Raw genomic sequence first — 22,191 nt, forward strand, 5'->3', positions numbered from 1 at the left:
TTTTTAACAGGGATTCTGTCCTTCCTGCCCAGTTCTGAATGGGAGGCGCTGCAGCCTGAGGAGGGTGCCGTGCGGGGCTGGTAGGACCAGGTTTGGGGCGGTTGGGGGCTTTTCCTACCTTCGTGGCTCACCTGTGGGTCATGTCCTATCTGCTCCTCCGGCTTGTCTCTGGGGTAAGGCTCTTTCTAAGTTATTAGTCCTTTATGTGGTTAGTTCATCAGGACCCGATTCAGAACCGACCCAGACACTCCCGTGTCCTGAGCTTGCTTTCTGCGTATTTATTGCAGGTCTGATTTCCCACGACTGCTGTTGTCCGCTGTCCTCCCGTGGGTGTGACCCTCAGGTGAGGAAGCAGGTCGGGTCCCTTGGCTCAGAAGTCTCCAGGGTGCCAGTTCCCGCCACTTCCGATGGCCTGGAGGGTGAGAGCCCTGTAGAGCTTAGGCCAGGACAGGTTAGGCTGGAGCCGAGCAGAGGGGAGGCAGCACCTGGGGACATGCTCTGAGTAGATGCTGATGTCAGACGCTGCTTCTGTTCTCAAAACAGAACCGAAGGAAGCAAAAGCCGGTTTCCTCCTGTGAGGAGGGAGCCACCTTGAGCCAAAAAGGTCCCCAAATTCCTCAGCTATTTGCCACTGAGCGCACTGTCTTTGAAGAATGGCGTTTATTTTTAAATCTTCCCTCAGCAACACCTGCGTTTTCGCAGAAGAGGAAAGTGAGTCCCGAGAACTGCACCCGCCTCTAGGGTCCTTTCGCCCGTCCGAGCCCCGGCTAATGGGGGAGCTTGGATTTCATACGCTCCGTGCCCTTTGCACAGAGTAGCTGCTCAATAAATATGTGTGCATTTGATTTTCCTGGGGGTCGATGGAGGGCAGCCTTGCTCCCGGGGCTCCGCCTTGAAGGGCTCCCTCGGGGGCAGGGCTGGAGCTCACCTGGGGGGTTCGCCTTCCAGCCGACACCATGAGCAGTGGCACCGAAATGGAAGTGTTCGGCATAGCTGCTCCCTTCCTCCGGAAGTCAGAAAAGGAGAGGATCGAGGCTCAGAACCAGCCTTTTGATGCCAAAACCTACTGCTTTGTGGTCGACTCGAAGGAAGAATATGCCAAGGGGAGAATTAAGAGTACCCAGGATGGGAAGGTCACAGTGGAAACCGAAGACAACAGGGTAAGCCTCATCCACACCCTCTGCAGGCCGGCCAGGCCTCTGTCTGCTCCCCATGGCTGCCCAGTCTGTGCATCCAGTCCATACACGGCCATCTCGAGACGTGGCTCTGGCACCGGAATGCCTCACTGGCATCAACGCCTTAGCATCCCAGGTGTCCTCGGAGGAAGCAGAGTGAATACTGGCCTCAGGTTGCACGGTGGGAGAACCACCTGGTTGTGTCTGGCCAAAACAATCCATGTTTGGGTGCTTTTGTTAATGTTCGTGTCACTCTAGGTCAGAGGGGACCGGCCCTGTGCATCCCAGGGGTGTGGAGTTGGGAGTCCAACAGTAGGAGGACCTCTGTTAGAACACTCTCCTTTGGTAGCCTAGGTTTCCCCCTAATTCTTCTAGCAATAGCCATCTAACTAAGGAAGTAAGGAAAGCGAGTAAAGGATCCTAGTGGACCACAAGCTCGATGTGACATAGCAGCCTTCCCATATCATGGAGGCAATGAGCAGTGTAGCCCACTACATTCTGGCCTAGGTACTGCGGGCATGCTGGGAGGAATTCTGGACTTCACTACTCTCTGGAATCTAGACCAGAAGAATCTGGAAATGTTCTAAGAAAAGTTAAAAAAAAAAAAAAAAAGGTGGGGCGTCGGGGGGGGTGGTATCCAAAAGAAAAGTGTAAAGGAAATAGCATCATTGGGTTGGATGTGAAGGAAAAAGGCACTGAAATTGTCCTGTGATGCTTGCAAGCACTGAAGCTCCAGAGGGCAGCTCTCAGTACATTTCAGCCGATGGAGTTAAGAACGGGCTCATATGAAGCCACAGGGAAACACAGAAGGTAGACCTGATGAATGACAATCTAAGACATCTAGACCCTCACAGGGAGGGCTGATGGCCTGGATGGTTTAAGTGAATCTCTACTTAAAGGCAGGTTTCCCACCGCCTTGCCCAGAGGCGGGGTGGGGAAAAGGACCATCTTCAAGGGAGGTCTCAGACGGGAAGGAGGTGAGGGCAGAGCAGGGGAGAGGAAGCTGAGCTCCATGCCCACTATGCCAGAGTCCTCCGGCCCCGCTGGGCACTGGGGCAGGGGGCGTCTCCTCTCAAGGGGAGCACGAAGGTGCCTGCCAGCGCCTGGAACCACCGCTCTGCCTCGTGGTTCCTTCTCCTAGCTTGCAACACTCCAGCCCCAGAAAGAGCGGGGCTGGTTCTCTTCCACAAGCAAGGGCCAGAGGGGGTGAACGGGCAAGATGCGGGGTGGGGGCTTGGCAGCTGCTTTCAGATAGCTCAGAATGCCGGCTAACTCTGGGCACCGGCCTGGTGACCCAAGGCCACCAGCCTCCTCTTCGGTGCCTGCGTCAGGAACACCAGCGGACCTGCCGTGTTCCCTGAGTAGACAGCAGAAACCCATGAGCTACTGGAGCTGGGTTTCGGCCCAGCCGGCATCACGGAGCTGAGAGGTTCCCGCTGGCACCGCGCCTGCATCATCCCCGCGTCCACCCACAGAGACCCTCTTCTCATTTCTGTCATCCTCCCTCACCTCAGGCCCATCGGAGATGGAAAAAAACAAAAGCCCACGTAACAGAAACAAATCCCATTCCATCACCACCACTGCAAGCCGCCCCCAGCCCCGTCTCCCTCCCCGTCAAATGGGTGTTTTCTCCAGCGCCTGCTTCTTGTGATCTGGGCATGGGAGACAGATAGCTGCAGGGGCAAAACGTAGCTGCAGGGGCAAAACGCACAGAGAAGCCCAGGTGTGCACTGTACCCCTTCCCTTTCAGACCCTGGTGGTGAAGCCAGAGGACGTGTACGCGATGAACCCACCCAAGTTCGACCGGATCGAGGACATGGCCATGCTGACGCACCTGAATGAACCGGCCGTGCTGTACAACCTCAAGGACCGCTACACCTCCTGGATGATCTACGTCAGTGCCCACGTTTGCTGGGTTCCCGGGACCTCTGACGGGGTGGGGTGGGGTGGGGCTGAGCTGCTTGTGGGGGGACGGGCTCTAGAAGGACTAGTGCTGACTGAGCTGCTCACCAGAAGAGGGGGAATGAAAAGGAGAAAGGGCGACAAGAGTGGTGCAAGATGAGAAGGTGAGAGATGAACGGGGCGGGAGGAGAGCAGCTGGAAGGAGGGGGTGGGCAGGCGAGGTGGGTCCGAGGCTGGGGTCCTCGCGCCGGCACCCACCAGCGGCGGGAGGTCGGTTACAACCCTCTTGAGTCTCAGCTGCCTCATCTATAAAGAGAAGTCGTATCTTGCCTCCTTTACAAGTTTCTTGTAAAGAAAAGTGAAATAACAAAAAGAGGGTTTTATGTGTACAGGCACACACCCATGTATACATACATATATATTTTTTACGCTCCCCCAGACCTACTCGGGCCTCTTCTGTGTCACCGTCAACCCTTACAAGTGGCTGCCGGTGTACAACCCCGAGGTGGTGGAGGGCTACCGGGGCAAAAAGCGCCAGGAGGCCCCGCCCCACATCTTCTCCATCTCTGACAACGCCTATCAGTTCATGCTCACGGGTAGGTCTCCAAGGAGGAAGCCTGGAAGCGGGGGGGGGGGGGGGGTGCTCAGGGAAGCTGCCATGCGATCCTGCACCCGCCCCGTCCAGTGTGCAGCCTCCACACAAAGGACAGGAGGGTAGAGGTGCTTAAAAAAGACGAAAGAGGCCACATATTTTAGGGCCTTGCAGGCCCTGGTGAGAAGTTTGGATTTAGTGCAAGCATGGGTTACCTCATACAAAACTGATATTTCCGTGGGCCCAAAACAAAGACTGACAATTTCATATGGTTCAGCCTAATACAGTGAGAAGCCCGTGGCTGGGTCTAAGCAGGGGCTTAACACCTCTGAGCCTCATTCTCAAAGAGGAGTCTCTTCAAGCTCCCACCTAGGACTAAACAGGATATTATTGGAAAGGGAACTGTGCAGTGAACTCTGACTGCTGGAGACATGGCGGAAAACTGGGAAGCTCTTTTTATTTTTATTAAAAATTTTTTCTTGGACTATAGTTGATTTACAGTGCTGTGTTAGTTTCTGGTGTACAGCAAAGTGATTCAGTTATATATATATATTCTTTTCAGATTCTTTTCCACTATGGTTTATTATAGGATACTGAATATAGCTCCCTGTGCTATACAGTAGGACCTTGTTTATTTTATATACAGTCGTTTGCATCTGCTAATCCCAAACTCTTAATTTATCCCTCCCCCACCCCCTTTCCCCTTTGGTAACCATAGGTTTGTTTTCTACCATGTGAGTCTGTTTCTGTTTTGTACATAAGTTCATTTGTATCACATAATCACACATAGGTGACATCATATGGCATTTGTCTTTCTGACTTCTCACTTAGTATGATAATCTCTAGGTCCATCCATGGTGCTGCAAATTACATTACTTCATTCTTTTTTATGGCTGAGTAGTATTCCAGTGTGTATGTGTGTACACACACAAACACACCTTCTTTACCCATTCCTCTGTCAGTGGACATTTAGGTTGAGGAAGCTCTTTTTATATTGCTATCAACTCTATTTTATTTTTCCCTTTGGCAGATCGTGAAAACCAGTCTATTCTAATCACGTAAGTATCCAAGGTGTAGAGTGTTTTCATAGCTGTGGCCCTTTGTCCCCAATGCAGAAGGGGAAGATGCCACTTGCTCTGTCTTGTTAAGGAGAAGGTACCGAGAACGAAGTCTGTGATGCAAAGATGTGGGGCTGGGCGTTGGGGAGAGACGGGCAGGAAGGCCTGTGAGGCCTCAGGAAGCTGGAGCTCCCCATCCAGCCTGCTCAGCCGTGCCGTTCTCCTCCGGGGCCCCTGCCTCTCCGAGTGGTCTCACATTTGTTGGGAGGTGCGTGTCTGCTGTGGCTCGGGTGACATCTTAGGGGGCCAATTTACACTCACGGGACTTGTTTCTCTGTCTCGCTCTCTTTCGACTGCTCTGAATAGCGGAGAATCCGGGGCAGGCAAGACCGTGAACACCAAAAGGGTCATCCAGTACTTTGCAACAATTGCAGCGACTGGAGACCTCGCCAAGAAGAAGGACTCCAAAATGAGGGTATGGAGAGGAGAAGCTCTGCTTCCACTGCCGACCTTTGTCTTAACTTCAGAACGAGGGGGCACGGGGAGGCGACACCCCACCTCCGCAAGGGAGGGAGAGCAGGCCAGGATTTAAAGTCTCGTAGGACATCCAGTTCTCCTAGACGACCCAGCGTGTGGTTGATGTTACAGGACCAGATCCTGTGACTGCCTAGAAAACAAGCCTCTAAGGCTCCACTAAGAAAAGTCAGTTTGGGAGCAGCTCACATACACCAGAATCGCACATACCAATTGGAGAGAACTGTAGTGTCTACTTGCCTTTCAAAACGAATATATTATAACAGTATGAAATGAACACCGATGACCTAGCTACCTGGAGAATCAAGGAGCTGAAGGGTTAAATGAGGAGGTTTAGGTCAAGACACCCAGCTTGAGCCAAATCTAACAGAATGGGAAGCGTGAGGCGTGCTGATGGTTTGGCTGGGCCTCAGGCTAGAAAGCAGGGCAGGGCGGGTCTGGCGAGCCGGGGCTGCAGGAGCAAAGGCAGCAGGCGCCGCGGAGCTCACTGTCGCGTGCGGCTCTTCCTGCCCCGACTCCCTGCTCCAGGGGACTCTGGAAGACCAGATCATCAGCGCCAACCCGCTGCTGGAGGCCTTCGGGAATGCCAAGACCGTGAGGAACGACAACTCGTCCCGCTTTGTGAGTCTGCACCGGCTCAAGCTGGGATCTCCGCTGAGGCCCGCAAGTAGGCGAGGGCCCTGCTTCCAGGAGGCTGCAGTCCTGGGGGTGGACCGCGAAAGAAGGAAACAGATCAACAGGACAGTCTGGGACAAGGATTCCTTGGTAGACAGTGCAATAAACAGGGCGTGTGGTAGCGTAACTGTGAGCCGGGTCTCCTTTAGACAGGGCTGGCAGGGAAGCCCTCTTGGTCGGGGGGCTGGCCTGTGAACCCCAAGATCCACAGGATGAGGACAGGGGACTGGCGGGGTCAAGGGACCTCAGCGGGCCTGAGGGGCTGCAGCGAGGCAGGCACCATGTGGGGAGGTGGGGAGGGGTGGTAGGGAGGGACCTGGAGCCTCGGAGTCTGTAGGCCAGGAGAAGGGGTTTGGGTTTCATTCAGGAAGCTACTGAGGGATCCTTTAAGAGGGAAGTGATATGGTGTGATTTGCATCTTGAACAGAATCTCTCTTACTTTGTTGACCGTCTTGGGGGTGGGAGGGTGGGGCAGTGGCGTTTGGAGGCAGTGTGGAACAAGGGGATGGAGAAAGGAGACACAGCCAGCCGGAAAGAGGAGAGGGAGAGGAGGACATGCTTCATTTCAAATTACCGGGGAATAAGGTTCCCGTTCACATTCCCCAGGAGACGGGCAGGAACACCTGGAGTCACAGTACACCTGGTCTCCCTTCCTCCACAGGGCAAGTTCATCCGAATCCATTTTGGTACCACGGGCAAGCTGGCCTCTGCAGATATTGAAACGTGTAAGTAGATCCCTGGGATCAGATGATGTCTCGGGACATCAGGGGAGCAGTTTGGAAAACAGTCCTGTGTTTGTGTTTCTAGATCTGCTGGAAAAATCGAGAGTAACCTTCCAGCTGAAGGCTGAGAGGAGCTACCATATCTTCTACCAGATTCTTTCCAACAAGAAGCCCGAGCTCATAGGTGAGGACGTCCCCAGAGGGGTTGGTCTGAGGCATTTCAGCTTTTGGGTGAGTGGACCAAAGAGAGTTGTGTGTATGCACAGGTGACTCGGCAGCCAGCAGAGGAAGCTTGTTTTAGAAATGGGATGCGGCTGTTTTGACAGTGACATGCCAATTTGAAAAACGCAATCCAATGGACAGTAAAAGACTGAGGCACAATTGCCTTCAGCTCTGGTTTATAGAAACTGGCCGAATGACCAAGCATTTAGTGGTCCTCTCGCGCCCCCTTGTGTTCTGGCACAGAAACCAACATTTCACCAAAGGCTGTGAGGCCAACGCAAAATCAGATGAACCACCAGCTGGTGGATATCCACCCGGCCCTTTGTCCCGCACCTAACAGGGGCCTCGTGCCCTTTGCTCCCTGGCTGTGTTTGCTCAGCTTTCGGGGCCCAAGCCTGGAAACAGGCTGCAGCTTTCCAACAGGTTTTGGAAAAGACTGTGATGCTACCAAATGCTCTGTGCTTCCCTCCCCGTGGCTCTGTCCTGGGCCACACTCGGCCAGTTGTCCCGATTAACCTTTCCCAACCGACATGGATCTGCACCCTTTGCATGCAAAGCAAGAGAATTTAACTATTCTCTCTGTGGTTCTTATCCTACATGGCCTGGGCGGGCTGCAGAGTCTTCCCTGGACTTTATATTTCAGCCACAGTCTGAGTATCGAGAGACTGTTTAAGAGATTTCTAACTCTACCCTCAACCTGGGCCCCAGCAGCAAAAGTCTCAGCTGAGGACACAGAAGCTGAAAGCCCCTAATGGATGTTTTCTTTGCATCCATGTGACCTCCTCTAAATGGTCATCGTTGCAGAGCTGCTGCTTATTACAACCAACCCTTATGACTACCCGTTCATCAGCCAGGGTGAGATCCTGGTGGGCAGCATTGACGATGCGGAGGAGCTGCTGGCTACGGATGTAAGCGGACGGGGGGGAGGGGTGGGCGCGGGGCTGCTCCTCCATCGCTGGGGTCAACCGGCTGACATGCTGTCCTCCGATGCCAGAGCGCCATTGACATCCTGGGCTTCACCCCAGAGGAGAAATGTGGACTCTACAAGCTGACAGGCGCCGTGATGCACTACGGGAACATGAAGTTCAAGCAGAAGCAGCGGGAGGAGCAGGCAGAGCCAGATGGCACTGAAGGTACCGCGTCACCGCGCGAGGGCCAGGGGGCGTCCAGCTGAGGTCGCTCGGGGCCTTTTTTTTTTTTTTTTTTTTTGCGGTACGCGGGCCTCTCACCGCTGTGGCCTCTCCCGTTGCGGAGCACAGGCTCCAGACGCGCAGGCTCAGTGGCCATGGCTCACGGGCCCAGCTGCTCTGCGGCATGTGGGATCCTCCCAGACCGGGGCACGAACCCGTGTCCCCTGCATCGGCAGGCGGACTCCCAACCACTGCGCCACCAGGGAAGCCCCTCGGGGCCTCTTTTGAAAGCGCTTACTCATTCTTCTGCCTAGAGAGGCGAACCTCTTCGGGGCTCAGATGCCTACAGGCACGGTTACTGCCCCGTCTGCTGAATCACTAGAATGGTCCTGCTTCAGAAACAGTAAGGAGTGACCAGGGTTTTCTGGAACCCAGTGCCGCCTTTTCATAAAATCTATCATATTCTCTGAGTGACTCAGCTCCCACTGGCCATAGGTAAGCAGTTGAGAGACACGGAATGTAAACACATGAAGATGGGCTGAGCCGAGCGTGGAAACATCCGGATGACTTTCAGAGTGGTTCTTCCGCTTTGCCAAGCATCAGGGGTTTCCCTTGTAATCAGCCTTCTTTTCCTGCCAGTGGCTGACAAGACAGCCTATCTGATGGGCCTGAACTCTTCGGACCTCCTGAAAGCTTTGTGCTTCCCCAGAGTGAAAGTTGGGAATGAGTATGTTACCAAGGGCCAGACTGTGGACCAGGTAAGTGGCTGCTGCAGGCTGGGAAAGGACGCAGCACCCGACAGCCGCTGCCTCCAGACTCACCGGCTGGCCCCTCCGCACAGGTGCACCATGCCGTGAACGCCCTCTCCAAATCCGTCTACGAGAAGCTGTTCCTGTGGATGGTCACCCGCATCAACCAGCAGCTGGACACCAAACTGCCAAGACAGCACTTCATTGGCGTCCTGGACATCGCGGGCTTTGAGATCTTTGAGGTTTGTGTTATACTCGTTTGGCTTTGTGTTGGGGGCTGGGTTTCATGATCCTATAGGCAAGATGTCAAGGCAGCCCACACGTCATCCAGCATCACATCTTGGAGGAGAACGAGACGGAGGGTGGATCAGGTAGAAGGGAACGTGGAAGGGTTTGTATTATTTTAAGAGGGAGGAAGGCTTGTGCCAAGTGGAATTTTAAAGACATCCTCAGATGGATAAAAGAAAAAAAATCAAATGCAATTACTGACAATAGGGAGAGCCAGAAACAGAGAAGAAGCTGACAATAAGCCAACCATGCGATATTTTACATAAATATCCCACTGGCTCTGGGTTAGAAGCATATAGCCATTCATCAAAGCATATATATACATATATATATTTTTTTGCGGTATGCGGGCCTCTCACTGTTGTGGCCTCCCCCGTTGCGGAGCACAGGCTCCGGATGCGCAGGCCCAGCGGCCATGGCTCACGGGCCCAGCCGCTCCGCGGCATATGGGATCCTCCCAGACCGGGGCACGAACCCGTATCCCCTGCATCGGCAGGCGGACTCTCAACCACTGCGCCACCAGGGAGGCCCCAAAGCATATATTTGATGTCTGCCAGGTATAAGACTTGCAGGTGAAAAAAAGATGAGCTTGTAGTTTGTAGAGGACAACGAGAAGTGTGTAAGGCACACAGAAGACCAACTACAGATAAGGCAGACCGTGGCCAGCGCCCAGGAGAGGCCCAGACCGTGGACTCAGGAGAAGCATCCTCCAGCTGGAAATCAGAGAAGACTCCAAGGACATGTGATCTCTGCTGAGCCCAAGAATGTGCCCAGACCTGAAAGCATAAATGAGCTGGCGAGAGCCCGAGACCATGAGGAGGAAGGCTGATGGGTCTTTGGCTTTGAAAGAAGTCTAACTTTTCATGTGAACGTTATGTTTTGGTGTTAGTTCAACAGCCTGGAGCAGCTGTGCATCAACTTCACCAACGAGAAGCTGCAGCAGTTCTTCAACCACCACATGTTCGTGCTGGAGCAGGAGGAGTACAAGAAGGAGGGCATCGAGTGGGAGTTCATCGACTTCGGGATGGACCTGGCCGCCTGCATTGAGCTCATCGAGAAGGTACCTGCTGTGTGCACTCAGCAGCCACCCCTCGCCGACCTGCTGCTTGACACTGCAGCTCATACCCGCCCCGTATGCACTCTGCCTTGGTCCAGCCGATGGGCATCTTCTCCATCCTGGAAGAGGAGTGCATGTTCCCCAAGGCCACAGACACATCCTTCAAGAACAAGCTGTATGACCAGCACCTGGGCAAGTCCAGCAACTTCCAGAAGCCCAAGGTGGTCAAGGGCAGGGCCGAGGCCCACTTCTCACTGATCCACTACGCGGGCACCGTGGACTACAGCGTCTCGGGCTGGCTGGAGAAGAACAAGGACCCCCTGAACGAGACGGTGGTTGGCCTGTATCAGAAGTCCTCCAACAGGCTCCTGGCACACCTCTATGCCACCTTCGCCACGGCAGACGGTAACAGACTCCGCGGGGTGCCTCGGACCCGCACTTTTTCACTCCACTCAGCCCACGGGACTGGAACAGCTCTGCAGGTCTGACAGTACATGCGTCTTTTCTTTCTTTCAGCTGACAGCGGAAAGAAGAAAGTTGCCAAGAAAAAGGGCTCTTCCTTCCAAACCGTCTCTGCCCTTTTCAGGGTAAGAAAGATACAAATTCATTTGCTTGTAATTAGTTTAAGTCATCTCAAAATGAGCAACACAGAGATGCTAAACTTGATTCACTCAAGAACAGTGACGTGGCCTTAACCTGGCTACTGTCACTAGGGAGGGTGAGTGGCAGTGTGGTGATATACAGATGAGGTCTGATAAATGCAGGACCAGAACTGAACCACCATCAGAGGGCATTTTGTACTTGGTTAGTCTCTGGTGGTTCATTGCGAAGCAAAAGTCCGTTATATCAGTTATTTGCCTACACTTCTAGCCAAAGGATTATTAAAAGAAAGAGTTAAATAATATCTTTATTCCTTAGAATTTATGATAAATTTAAAATACATATCTTACTTTTTTGTTACAATGTATCTCTGTGTCTGTAAAAGCCTATAGTAGGCTCACTATCAAATTTAATCTTTTCCTTTTAGGAAAACCTGAACAAGCTGATGTCAAATTTAAGAACAACCCACCCTCACTTTGTGCGCTGTATAATTCCCAACGAAACCAAAACCCCAGGTAAGACACCCGCTGGCTCTGAAGGTGGCACTCTGGTTTTAGGAGGTTCTGTGTGAAGCTGACGTTTGTTGCTTCTCTTCTCAGGGGCCATGGAGCACAGCCTGGTCCTGCACCAGCTACGCTGTAACGGTGTCCTGGAGGGCATCCGCATCTGCAGGAAGGGCTTCCCAAGCAGGATTCTCTATGGGGATTTTAAACAAAGGTGTGTGATAAAAAATGTTCTATTTGCTTCTTCAGAAGATGTGTAAATGCTGGAACTTGAGAGGGAGAAATACTGGTATGAAAAGACCCGTTTCAAAAGAACAGCTATGGTCTCCATGTAGAATGATTAACCTACCACTTGGCCAAGGTATACATACAGTTTTCTCCCACATTCTCTCAGGAGCTTATCTGATATACAACACGTCAGAAAAACACCTGGCCTAAGAGTCAGTAAGCCTAGATTCTAGGCCACTATCTGGTCTGTGACCAAGAGCAAGCTTCCTTCCCTCTCTGCACCTTGGCCTTCTTGCCTCTTGGAAGAGAGGCCTGAACTGGTTTCCAAAGTTCATGTCTTTGCTAATAGTCTACGATGTTTCTGTGTCCACAACGGCAGATACCGAGTGCTGAATGCCAGCGCCATCCCTGAGGGGCAGTTCATCGACAGCAAGAAGGCGTGTGAAAAGCTGCTGGCATCCATCGACATTGACCACACTCAGTACAAGTTTGGACACACCAAGGTACTGCGTCAGCTCTGACAGATGTTGGCGTGTGGTCCCCGTTAGACTCCTCCAGAAAACTGACTTAAGTCATCCTTCTCCCCTCAAGGTGTTCTTCAAGGCTGGCTTGCTGGGAACCCTGGAGGAAATGCGGGATGACCGCCTGGCCAAGCTCATCACCCGGACGCAAGCCGTGTGCAGAGGGTTCCTCATGCGTGTGGAATTCCAGAAGATGGTGCAGAGAAGGTCGCGCGGGGTCTGTGCTCAGACCTGAGCTCTTCGGGAGAAGTGGGGAGTCTCTCTTAGAAAAAAACTGATGTTTTGTTTTTAGGGAGTCCATCTTCTGCATCCAGTACAACGTCCGAGCCTTCATGAACGTCAAGCACTGGCCCTGGATGAAACTCTTCTTCAAGATCAAGCCCCTGCTGAAGAGTGCCGAGACGGAGAAGGAGATGGCCACCATGAAGGAAGAGTTCCAGAAAACTAAAGATGAACTCGCCAAGTCAGAGGCAAAAAGGAAGGAACTGGAGGAAAAATTGGTGACTCTAGTACAAGAGAAGAATGACCTGCAGCTCCAAGTACAAGCTGTAGGTGTTTAGGAATTTTTAAAAAACTTTCCTTCTAGATTTGATTATTTAAGAAAACGATTTTTGGTGGGAGTTTTGCTTTTTAGTTGCGATGCTTCATAAAGGTCTTCATATATAACAAAATACTGGAATGTCACAAATCTTATCTTTTAACCATTAAAGGAAATCATGATTCTTTTTTCTTCTTTTAAGGAAAGTGAAAACTTGTTGGATGCAGAGGAAAGATGTGATCAACTGATCAAAGCCAAGTTCCAGCTGGAGGCAAAGATCAAGGAGGTGACTGAGAGAGCTGAGGATGAGGAAGAGCTCAATGCTGAGCTGACGGCCAAGAAGAGAAAACTGGAGGACGAATGTTTGGAACTGAAGAAAGACATAGATGACCTTGAGCTGACACTGGCCAAGGTTGAGAAGGAGAAACATGCCACAGAGAACAAGGTGGTACACTCTTTGTGGGCCCTTCCAGCTTGATGTGGTCAATGCAAACCTGACTTGGTCTCTTCTTATAATTGCCTGTGGCTTCTTCTTAGGTTAAAAACCTTACTGAGGAACTCGCTGGTTTGGATGAAACCATTGCAAAGTTAACCAGGGAGAAGAAAGCCCTCCAAGAGGCCCACCAGCAGACCCTGGATGACCTCCAAGCTGAAGAAGACAAAGTCAATTCCTTGAGCAAAATCAAGAGTAAACTGGAACAGCAGGTGGATGATGTGAGTAAAGGATGCTATCTGGGAGGCCTGGGCCTCAGGGTGGGAAGAGCCCCCGAGGACCCTCTGGTGCAAAGCATTTGTTCTCAAAAGGAAATGGTGCCTTTTGCAGCTGGAAAGCTCCCTAGAACAAGAAAAGAAGCTTCGTGTAGACCTGGAAAGGAACAAAAGGAAGCTTGAGGGAGACTTGAAGCTTGCCCACGAGTCCATATTGGATCTGGAGAATGACAAGCAACAGCTGGATGAAAGGCTCAAGAAGTGCGCCCCGAAACCACCATTCACATTTCCAATTCCCGGGTATTTGGTCTTCACACGTTCTGCATTTCCCTTCACAGGAAGGATTTCGAGTACAGTCAACTGCAAAGCAAAGTGGAAGATGAGCAGACTCTGGGCCTGCAGTTTCAGAAGAAAATCAAAGAGCTACAGGTAGGAGGCGTTTGGGACTCTTCTTTCACACGTGGTCACGTACAGTGGGTGGGGGGTGTCTATTGCACGTCATTAGAGCAAAGCGGGCAGGACCGTGGGTCTCCTTTCTGCTAGGCTGACGCAGTAGTGATGAACAGTTTTTCCGTAATTATCGACAAAGCACATAATTGAAGTATTTCAAGTCCACATGCAGTTGGAAAGGACTGTATCCTGGGTGGCTGCTGCAGGGGTAATGCCTGTGTTGAGGCAGGAAAAACTCGTGTCAGAGGAAATTCGCAGCATTGGTATCGTTCCGGGATCAGTCTGAGAGCTGGTTTGTCTAATGGGAGGGGAAACTAGCCTGGTGTTGACGCTGGAAGTCAGGAGTGTCGTGGGGCGGCCTGCCCTCACAGGCCCGCACCGAGGAGCTGGAGGAGGAGATCGAGGCGGAGCGGGCCTCCCGCGCCAAAGCAGAGAAGCAGCGCTCGGACCTCTCCCGGGAGCTGGAGGAGATCAGCGAGCGGCTGGAGGAGGCGGGCGGCGTCACATCCACCCAGATAGAGCTCAACAAGAAGCGGGAGGCCGAGTTCCTGAGGCTGCGCCGGGACCTGGAGGAGGCCACCCTGCAGCACGAGGCCACGGCGGCCGCGCTAAGGAAGAAGCACGCGGACGGTGTGGCCGAGCTGGGGGAGCAGATTGACAACCTGCAGAGGGTCAAGCAGAAGCTGGAGAAGGAGAAGAGCGAGCTCAAGCTGGAGCTCGACGACCTCGGCAGCAACGTGGAGAGCGTGTCCAAGTCCAAGGTGCGGGGTGGGGGGCACCTCATCCTCAGGTGAGGGGGACCCTGCGTCCTTCCCACCTGAGCACTGCCTCAGCTTCCTCCCCCTTCTCAACCCTGCAGGCGAATCTGGAAAAAATCTGCCGCACTCTGGAGGATCAGTTAAGCGAGGCCAGGGGCAAGAACGAGGAAAGTCAGAGGAGCCTGAGCGAACTGACCGCACAGAAGTCACGTCTGCAGACGGAGGCCGGTGAGCGACGGGAAGTGGCGGGGGCGGTGCCTCCTGGACACCCACAGAGGGCAACTGGTCAGAATGAAAGGCAGGGTTGGTTTGGGGGAGGATTTCTCGGGAAGCAGATTTTCAGGAGAGAGGCAATCAGAATAACCCACGCAAGCTCCATTTAGAATGTCCCAAAGGACGAGAGCACTGAAAGTTCAGGAAGCAGGAGAGAGACATGGACTGGAGTGAGGAGGACTCAAAACACCACCTGCTTCGAGCGCTTTCAAAATTAATGCAGCCCTGCCTCAGAAAAAACCTGGAGGGCGGAAGTGGGGCCAGGAACCAAGTCCCATGGCGTTTTTACTTCTCGCTGCACAGTAATGCAGATTCGTTGTCTGCAATGGAGCGTTTTAAACAGTACAGAAAGAAACACGGCCAATTTGTATAGGCTCTAGGTGTGTGATAAAAATACAGGGGAACTTTACCCAGGACTTTCACCTAGAAAACGTGGCTCTCCCAGCGCTGGTCCTCCAGCCCATCGTCACAGGTGAACCAGTCCTTTATAGCAGCTCGACCAAGACAGTGACAAAAAGAAGTTCAGGGGCCACTTCTACCATGATCTTGGGAGTTCACCCCTGGAGTCCGAAGGCCTCTCCCCCACCTTCTTTTTCTCTTGCCTCTGTATACATAAGCATACAAACCAGAACCACCATAGCCACCCAAAAATCCAGCTTTCAACTACTGAAGCTAGAAGTCCTAAGGAACGCAGCTAAGAGATGCAGTATTTCCCCCAGTGACAAATCAGCAAACAGCTGGAAGCACCAGCCACTGAAAGGTCTGATGGGAGTGTTTAGGTGGTGAGGTTTTGGTTTACAATTATTCTTAAGTTTTATTGACAGAAGTTACTCCACGCTTCTGGAAGTTTTCAACAGTATCTTACCAGGGTGTGCTTTCAGTTTCCTCTTCATGGACACATCCCTTCGCCCCCAAGAAAGGACCACACCTTGTAATTTACTTTCTCCCCAGATCTCAGCACAGTGCCTTACATACAGTAGGAACCTGGTGAGTGAGTGAAAACATTTTCCTTCTGGACACAGGTGAGCTGAGTCGTCAACTGGAAGAAAAGGAGAGCATAGTATCACAACTTTCCAGAAGCAAGCAAGCGTTTACCCAGCAAGTAGAAGAGCTCAAGAGGCAGTTAGAGGAAGAGAGCAAGGTGCGTCACCAGCCTGCAGAAACAAAAGGCAGCCTTACTCATAGGTGATGACAGCGGGAGCACGCTTGGATTGCATCATGCACACAGCACTAAAATAGTCATCCGCTGGGGCCTCTCCTCTGTCCTGACTTTTGCAGGCCAAGAATGCCCTGGCCCACGCCCTGCAGTCCTCCCGCCACGACTGTGACCTGCTGCGGGAACAGTATGAGGAGGAGCAGGAAGCCAAGGCCGAGATGCAGAGGGCGCTGTCCAAGGCCAACAGCGAGGTGGCCCAGTGGAGGACCAAATACGAGACGGACGCCATCCAGCGCACAGAGGAGCTGGAGGAGGCCAAGTACACAACTCTATTTGTCTTCAGAAGAAATAGAGCTCCTAGATGATCAAGTGACAGAAGGCATCGACTTTAGAACTACCTGGGAGGGAATTTGTTATGATGTTTCCCCATCTTCTATGTCTTTTAAGGCAGTTCTGTGCCAGTAGAGGGACCTGGTGTTAGCATATTTCATTGAGACAAACGACTTTGACCTTGGCTAGAGAAAAGGCAGGCTATTGATCACTGATTTTTAGCAGACAGGAAGATCTCCTGGGCTTATGAAAGGAAATCGGCATTTGAATCACATAAATTAGTGATTCCAACTTGATGAATAGTGATGTTCAGGAGGATTGAAACTTAAAGCATCTGCTTCTCTTTCACATTCTTCAAGGAAAAAGCTCGCTCAGCGCCTTCAGGATTCCGAGGAGCAGGTTGAGGCGGTGAACGCTAAGTGCGCTTCCCTGGAGAAGACCAGGCAGAGGCTGCAAGCAGAGGTGGAGGACCTGATGGGCGATGTGGACAGAGCCAACTCCCTGGCTGCCGCTCTGGACAAGAAGCAGAGGAACTTTGACAAGGTGCGGGGTGAGCTCCCTGCCAGCTGAGCACCGTGACACAGGGGTACCTGGTGGTACCTGACTATACCAGTAGCAGTGTGATCTCGGGCGAGCCCCTGAAACAGAATGGGAGTGGGATGCGGGGGCAGGTCCCTTTCAAACACTGTCAGTGGAAACAAGCCACCGCCTCCAATGTTGTCCAGTCCCGAGCGTTTTTGTACCCCCACACGGCTGGTCTGTCTGGGGGGCTGATGTGGGAATCCAACTCGGGTCCTGCTGCGAGGCTTTGTGGCAGCTTCCCCTGCAGTGTGACAGGTAAGGTTGATTTGAAACAAAGTTTTAATGAAATATTTAGAAGTGCAGGGCCATTTTCATATTGGGAAGAGGGCAGTTCGGCCCAGCTAATTCCTTCTCAAAGGATCCACTTGCTTTTCACAGAGGGCAGCTGTCACTGACCAGCGACTGATCTTGAGTCAATTTATGCAACGAAATCTTGGTTAGCCAACAGTCAGGAACAAGGGGCTAGGCAAGCGACATGGCAGAGACGGCCCCAGCCCCCAGAGTGCCCACCCTCACAGGCGTACTTAGATAGAAGCTAGAGGAGAGGCGCTCGTCAACAGAGGTGCCGTCTTCCTCCCCGGTGCTGCAGGTGCTCGCCGAATGGAAAACCAAGTGTGAGGAGAGCCAGGCAGAGCTGGAGGCATCTCTGAAGGAATCCCGCTCCCTGAGTACTGAGCTCTTCAAACTGAAAAATGCCTATGAAGAAGCCTTAGATCAACTTGAAACTGTGAAACGGGAAAATAAGAATTTAGAGCGTAAGCAATTTGTCTGAAATCCTGCTTCATGCTATTGCCAGAGCGTGGGGCTGGAGGGCCGTGACTGCAGGACCCAAACCCCTACACGAGAGCCCGTTACTGCACACACAGGAAGCGTTCAGATCCGAGGGGTTGTTTCTGAGTCTCTCTATATACAGTATCTTATCTCTAGGAAACGGCATCCTTAGAACTATGATAAACTAGTTAAAAGCATTCAGTTGGTGCTTACTCTGCCTGGAAAACTGCACACAGAACGTTCCAAGGCAACCAAACCTCTTTCTTTGCAGAGGAGATAGCAGATCTCACAGAACAAATTGCTGAAAATGGTAAAACCATCCATGAACTGGAGAAATCAAGAAAGCAGATAGAGCTGGAAAAGGCTGATATCCAGCTGGCTCTTGAGGAAGCAGAGGTGAGCAGAACGCCGGCAAGGCATTGGCCTGGAACAGATGCTATGATGGTGGGGCTCCAGCCTGGGAGGCCAGCAGGCCCCGATCTGGGTCTGTAAAGTCACAGTCCTAGTGCCGGCTCCTTTCCTATCAAATTGCATGGACTAACACCTGTGAATACCTGTGAATTATCTTGAACTTACTGGAGAAAATCATTACGTTAAAATAGGTCTAAAAATGAGATTTTACAAAAATCTTAGATGAATTTAAAGTATCTATAAAGTGCCTTAAGCACCTAAGAAATGTGATGATTTAAATGTTATTGTTTGATAGTATAATAAAAACAAAGTGCAATGAAACATTTTATTTCTGCACTGAACGTAAGTTAGGGATTTTTTTTTTAAAAGATAGTTTTGAATATTGCAGAGTTAGAATTACAAACATTCTATTGGAATTTTTTTGCCCCAAAGAGTAGTGTAGCAGGCTCTCTCCCATCACTGGTACTATTTCTGTCTTGTTCTTGTTCTTCAAAGGCCGCTCTTGAGCATGAAGAGGCCAAGATCCTCCGAATCCAGCTGGAACTCTCCCAAGTGAAATCAGAAATCGATAGAAAGGTGGCCGAGAAAGACGAAGAGATCGAGCAGCTGAAGAGGAACTACCAGAGAGCAGTAGAGACGATGCAGAGCGCCCTGGACGCCGAGGTGCGGAGCCGGAACGAGGCCATCAGGATCAAGAAGAAGATGGAGGGGGACCTGAACGAAATCGAGATCCAGCTGAGCCACGCCAACCGCCAGGCCGCAGAGACCCTCAAACACCTGCGGAGCGTCCAGGGGCAGCTGAAGGTTTGCGAGCTCCCCGGTGGGAAGCCTCTCCCATCCTCAGACACGCACAGCCATCGGCTGGGCTCACAGTCTTCAGGCCTCAACTTCAGCCGGACGTTTCTGTTACTGTCTGGCCAGGATACTCAGCTCCACCTGGATGATGCTCTCCGGGGCCAGGAGGACCTGAAGGAGCAGCTGGTGATCGTGGAGCGCAGAGCCAACCTGTTGCAGGCTGAGATCGAGGAGCTGCGGGCCACCCTGGAGCAGACGGAGAGGAGCAGGAAGACGGCGGAGCAGGAGCTCCTGGACACCAGCGAGCGCGTCCAGCTCCTGCACACCCAGGTGGGAGAGGGGAGGCGGGGCGGGGCCCCTGCGCTCGGGGAACGCCTGGCTAACTCCACTCCTCCCGCCCCAGAACACCAGTCTCATCCACACCAAGAAGAAGCTGGAGACAGACCTCCTGCAGCTCCAAAGTGAGGTGGAGGACGCCAGCAGGGACGCGAGGGGCGCTGAAGAGAAAGCGAAGAAGGCCATCACGGACGTGAGGCTCCTCCCTGCTCTGCATGGCTGCCAGGATTGCGTTTCATCTAAGCCCCCTTCCTCTCCAACCCACTAGACAAGGTGGGGCCTTCCCAGGGCACATGTGGTGTGACTGCTCCAGAAGCGCTCCCCACCTCCCCGGGAACTCAGTGCGTCTCCTCCCACACATTTAAATGGTGGACGTGAGAAATAAGGGAGTGTGGATAAAAAAAGACCGGAAGGGATTATTTTCCTTTCTTATGCCCTTGGGGAGGTATGCTCTTCTTTCCTTCAGCGTATGACTGATTCCAGATACAAAAAGGAGGCCCTCAGATGTCAGGATCCCACCAAGCGTCACCTCCCAGGAAGCTGGCTTCCCTCCCACCGGCACCCAGCCTTCCTGCTTCAGAGGCCTTGGTTCTGGGCTCGTGGCCCCCACAGCGCCCCCTGCTGCTCGATGGAGGGCACAACCTTGTGACGATTCCTCCCTGCTTGCTCAGGCACCCCCAGCTCCCTAGAGGCCTTCCCTTAGCCTCATTACCCCACGCTCGTGATGCTAGGTTATGAACTCAGAATTCTCTAAGTCACGGGTTGGTGATAATGGTGATAAGGAAAGAAGGAATCTCCTTGGACCTGGGGAGGTCCCAAGGAGGCCAGTTTAAGAAAGGGAAGAAACTATTTCCCATCCAGCCCCTGAAGGTTTCACTTCTTAGCTTATGCTGCATGCCTGGTGCAGCTCTTCTCAGATTCCATGGTGGATGGTGGGCTCAGTCATCCCGTTACCTGTTGTCCTTTGTCATCAGCATGGCCCTGGTCCTCCGGGTACCCAGATTTCGACAGCTCCAAGCACTTGACCTTGGTCTGCATCTGAGTGGGATGATGTGCTTTTCAGGCGGCCATGATGGCGGAGGAGCTGAAGAAGGAGCAGGACACCAGCGCCCACCTGGAGCGGATGAAGAAGAACCTGGAGCAGACGGTGAAGGACCTGCAGCACCGCCTGGACGAGGCTGAGCAGCTGGCCCTGAAGGGCGGGAAGAAGCAGATCCAGAAGCTGGAGGCGCGGGTACTTGCGGGGCAGACGCCGGCCTACGCGGAGCTTTCCGGCCTCTCCCGTTCGTGCTCCAGCCCCAGACTAATTTACACACGTTCCCCCAGATCCGAGAGCTGGAGTTCGAGCTTGAAGGGGAGCAGAAGAAGAACACTGAGTCTGTCAAGGGCCTGAGGAAGTATGAGCGGCGGGTCAAGGAGTTAACTTACCAGGCAAGTGGAAAGAAACCCCCCGGTCATTTCCTCTGTGAAGTGCAAACACCCCCCCACCCCCCAGGGTCCTCTCTCCAGAAAACGGGGAGAAATCCTTTAGCCCCAGAGAACGGCGACCTCTTGCATCCCTGCCGGTCCCTGGCTAAGTACTGTCCCATGTTCTCTCTTTCAGTGCGAAGAGGACAGGAAGAACGTGGTGAGATTACAGGATCTGGTGGACAAACTTCAAGTAAAGGTCAAGTCCTACAAGAGGCAGGCCGAGGAGGCTGTAAGTCAGCGGGACTCCAGCGCGGCACCTGGCCTGTTTCTCCCTGTGAGCCCCCAAGAAGCGCTCGCTGATCGTACACGGCCCCCCTCCGCCCCGGCTCTTTGCTTTTAGGATGAACAAGCCAATGCTCATCTCACCAAGTTCCGGAAGGCTCAGCATGAGCTGGAGGAGGCTGAAGAACGGGCCGATATCGCCGAATCTCAAGTCAATAAGCTGCGCGCGAAGACCAGAGACTTCACCTCCAGCCGGGTAGGTGGTCCCGCGGCACTGGGTGGGGAGGGCGATGCGGCGGGAGGTGTGGCTCCCGGGGAGGAACCCGCCGTGATGGACGGGACCCTGGAGAACCTTCGACTTTAGAACTGGTTAGTCTCCGGCTCAGGAAGGGAAAGGATTTGCTTAAAGCCACGTAGCTGCGTAGAGCCCGGCTAAACCCAGGTCTATGAGTCCCAGTAGAACACCGTCCTGAAAAGCGGCGAGCGGTTCCTGCGTGGGCTCGGGCGCCCTCTGCCGGCCGGCCGCCGTCTCTGCGCCCACTGTAGGTGTAGGTTCCTAGATCCCTGGGCTGTTCTGAGGACCAGGCTCTCAGGCTGTGGGGTGACTGCCGCCACGGCTGCACTTGTGTATCCGCCTGCGATCCAAGGAATATCCCGTGTCCCGCTGAGACAGACAAGCAAGCAACCCCAGATGCTTGCTGGGAGGGGGCGTGGCCGGAAATGCGGCTCTGCCATCTGACAGAACTCAAAATGCCCACTTTCTCCCCAGATGGTGGTCCATGAGAGTGAAGAGTGAGTGATCCTACGCTGGAACAGGACAGAAAATATGCAAAATATGTATTTTCATGGTTCCTGACCCTTTTACTTAATTTCCATGTGATTGCTTTACACATGCAATAAATCTTGCTTTGTTTTCAATTTTGGGCTGTGTCGTTGTATTTGTTTTCTCTTCCCGGTGTGGAAATGGTTCATTGGTGGTATTTGTGCCCAATGTTGAAATCTCGGTATGCAGATGGCTTGATAAAGTCATTTGGCCTATTTTCAGGTGCATGTATGTGGGGACAGGGAGAGACTGCGTTTGGTTTAAATTTGAGATTAGAGCAGAAATAAAAAGTACTCCTAGGTTAACCACTGCTGTGGTGGGAGGAAGGGGAGATTGTCCAAGCGTCATCTCCACTATGACACGGGGGAACCACGAAGGTTTGGTTCAAGAAAGCCCGTCTCAAGTTGAATAGGGTTTTAAGGCAGAGGCCAGAGTCCCCCTCCATCTTCTCAGGGAACTACCCTGGAATCTAGCAAAAGTTTGTCAGGCAGCTCCACACAGCGCAGTGCTAACTACTAGGAATTCACAAATGAGTAAAACAGTGTCGGGTCCCTCCAAGAACTCGCGGTAAATCTACCACTGAGGTGCTGGGAGAACTGGACAGCTACACAT

General features: G+C 52.7%; 1 protein-coding gene across 1 annotated transcript; it reads left to right on the plus strand.

Moving 5' to 3' along the window:
- Positions 1 to 941: 941 nt before the first annotated feature.
- Positions 942 to 21,552, plus strand: LOC309793947 (myosin-3; the record flags this gene model as incomplete). The annotated part of the gene is made up of 39 exons (XM_082604850.1): positions 942 to 1,160; positions 2,926 to 3,069; positions 3,517 to 3,673; positions 4,700 to 4,727; positions 5,094 to 5,202; positions 5,790 to 5,882; positions 6,598 to 6,661; positions 6,744 to 6,842; positions 7,685 to 7,788; positions 7,875 to 8,013; positions 8,650 to 8,768; positions 8,852 to 9,001; positions 9,937 to 10,107; positions 10,203 to 10,509; positions 10,621 to 10,691; positions 11,132 to 11,219; positions 11,304 to 11,421; positions 11,815 to 11,938; positions 12,027 to 12,163; positions 12,249 to 12,504; positions 12,697 to 12,939; positions 13,032 to 13,208; positions 13,318 to 13,463; positions 13,541 to 13,631; positions 14,024 to 14,413; positions 14,512 to 14,638; positions 15,706 to 15,824; positions 15,962 to 16,158; positions 16,529 to 16,712; positions 17,341 to 17,506; positions 17,794 to 17,918; positions 18,429 to 18,737; positions 18,855 to 19,058; positions 19,132 to 19,257; positions 20,128 to 20,298; positions 20,391 to 20,495; positions 20,668 to 20,763; positions 20,875 to 21,012; positions 21,526 to 21,552. Exons 1-39 carry the CDS (start codon positions 957 to 959, stop codon positions 21,550 to 21,552), a joined length of 5,823 nt encoding a protein of 1,940 aa, XP_082460976.1. The 5' UTR covers positions 942 to 956.
- Positions 21,553 to 22,191: the final 639 nt, after the last annotated feature.

The sequence above is a fragment of the Mesoplodon mirus genome (assembly GCF_964341445.2).
Source record: "Mesoplodon mirus genome assembly, chromosome: 18".
Classification (NCBI taxonomy): domain Eukaryota; kingdom Metazoa; phylum Chordata; class Mammalia; order Artiodactyla; family Ziphiidae; genus Mesoplodon; species Mesoplodon mirus.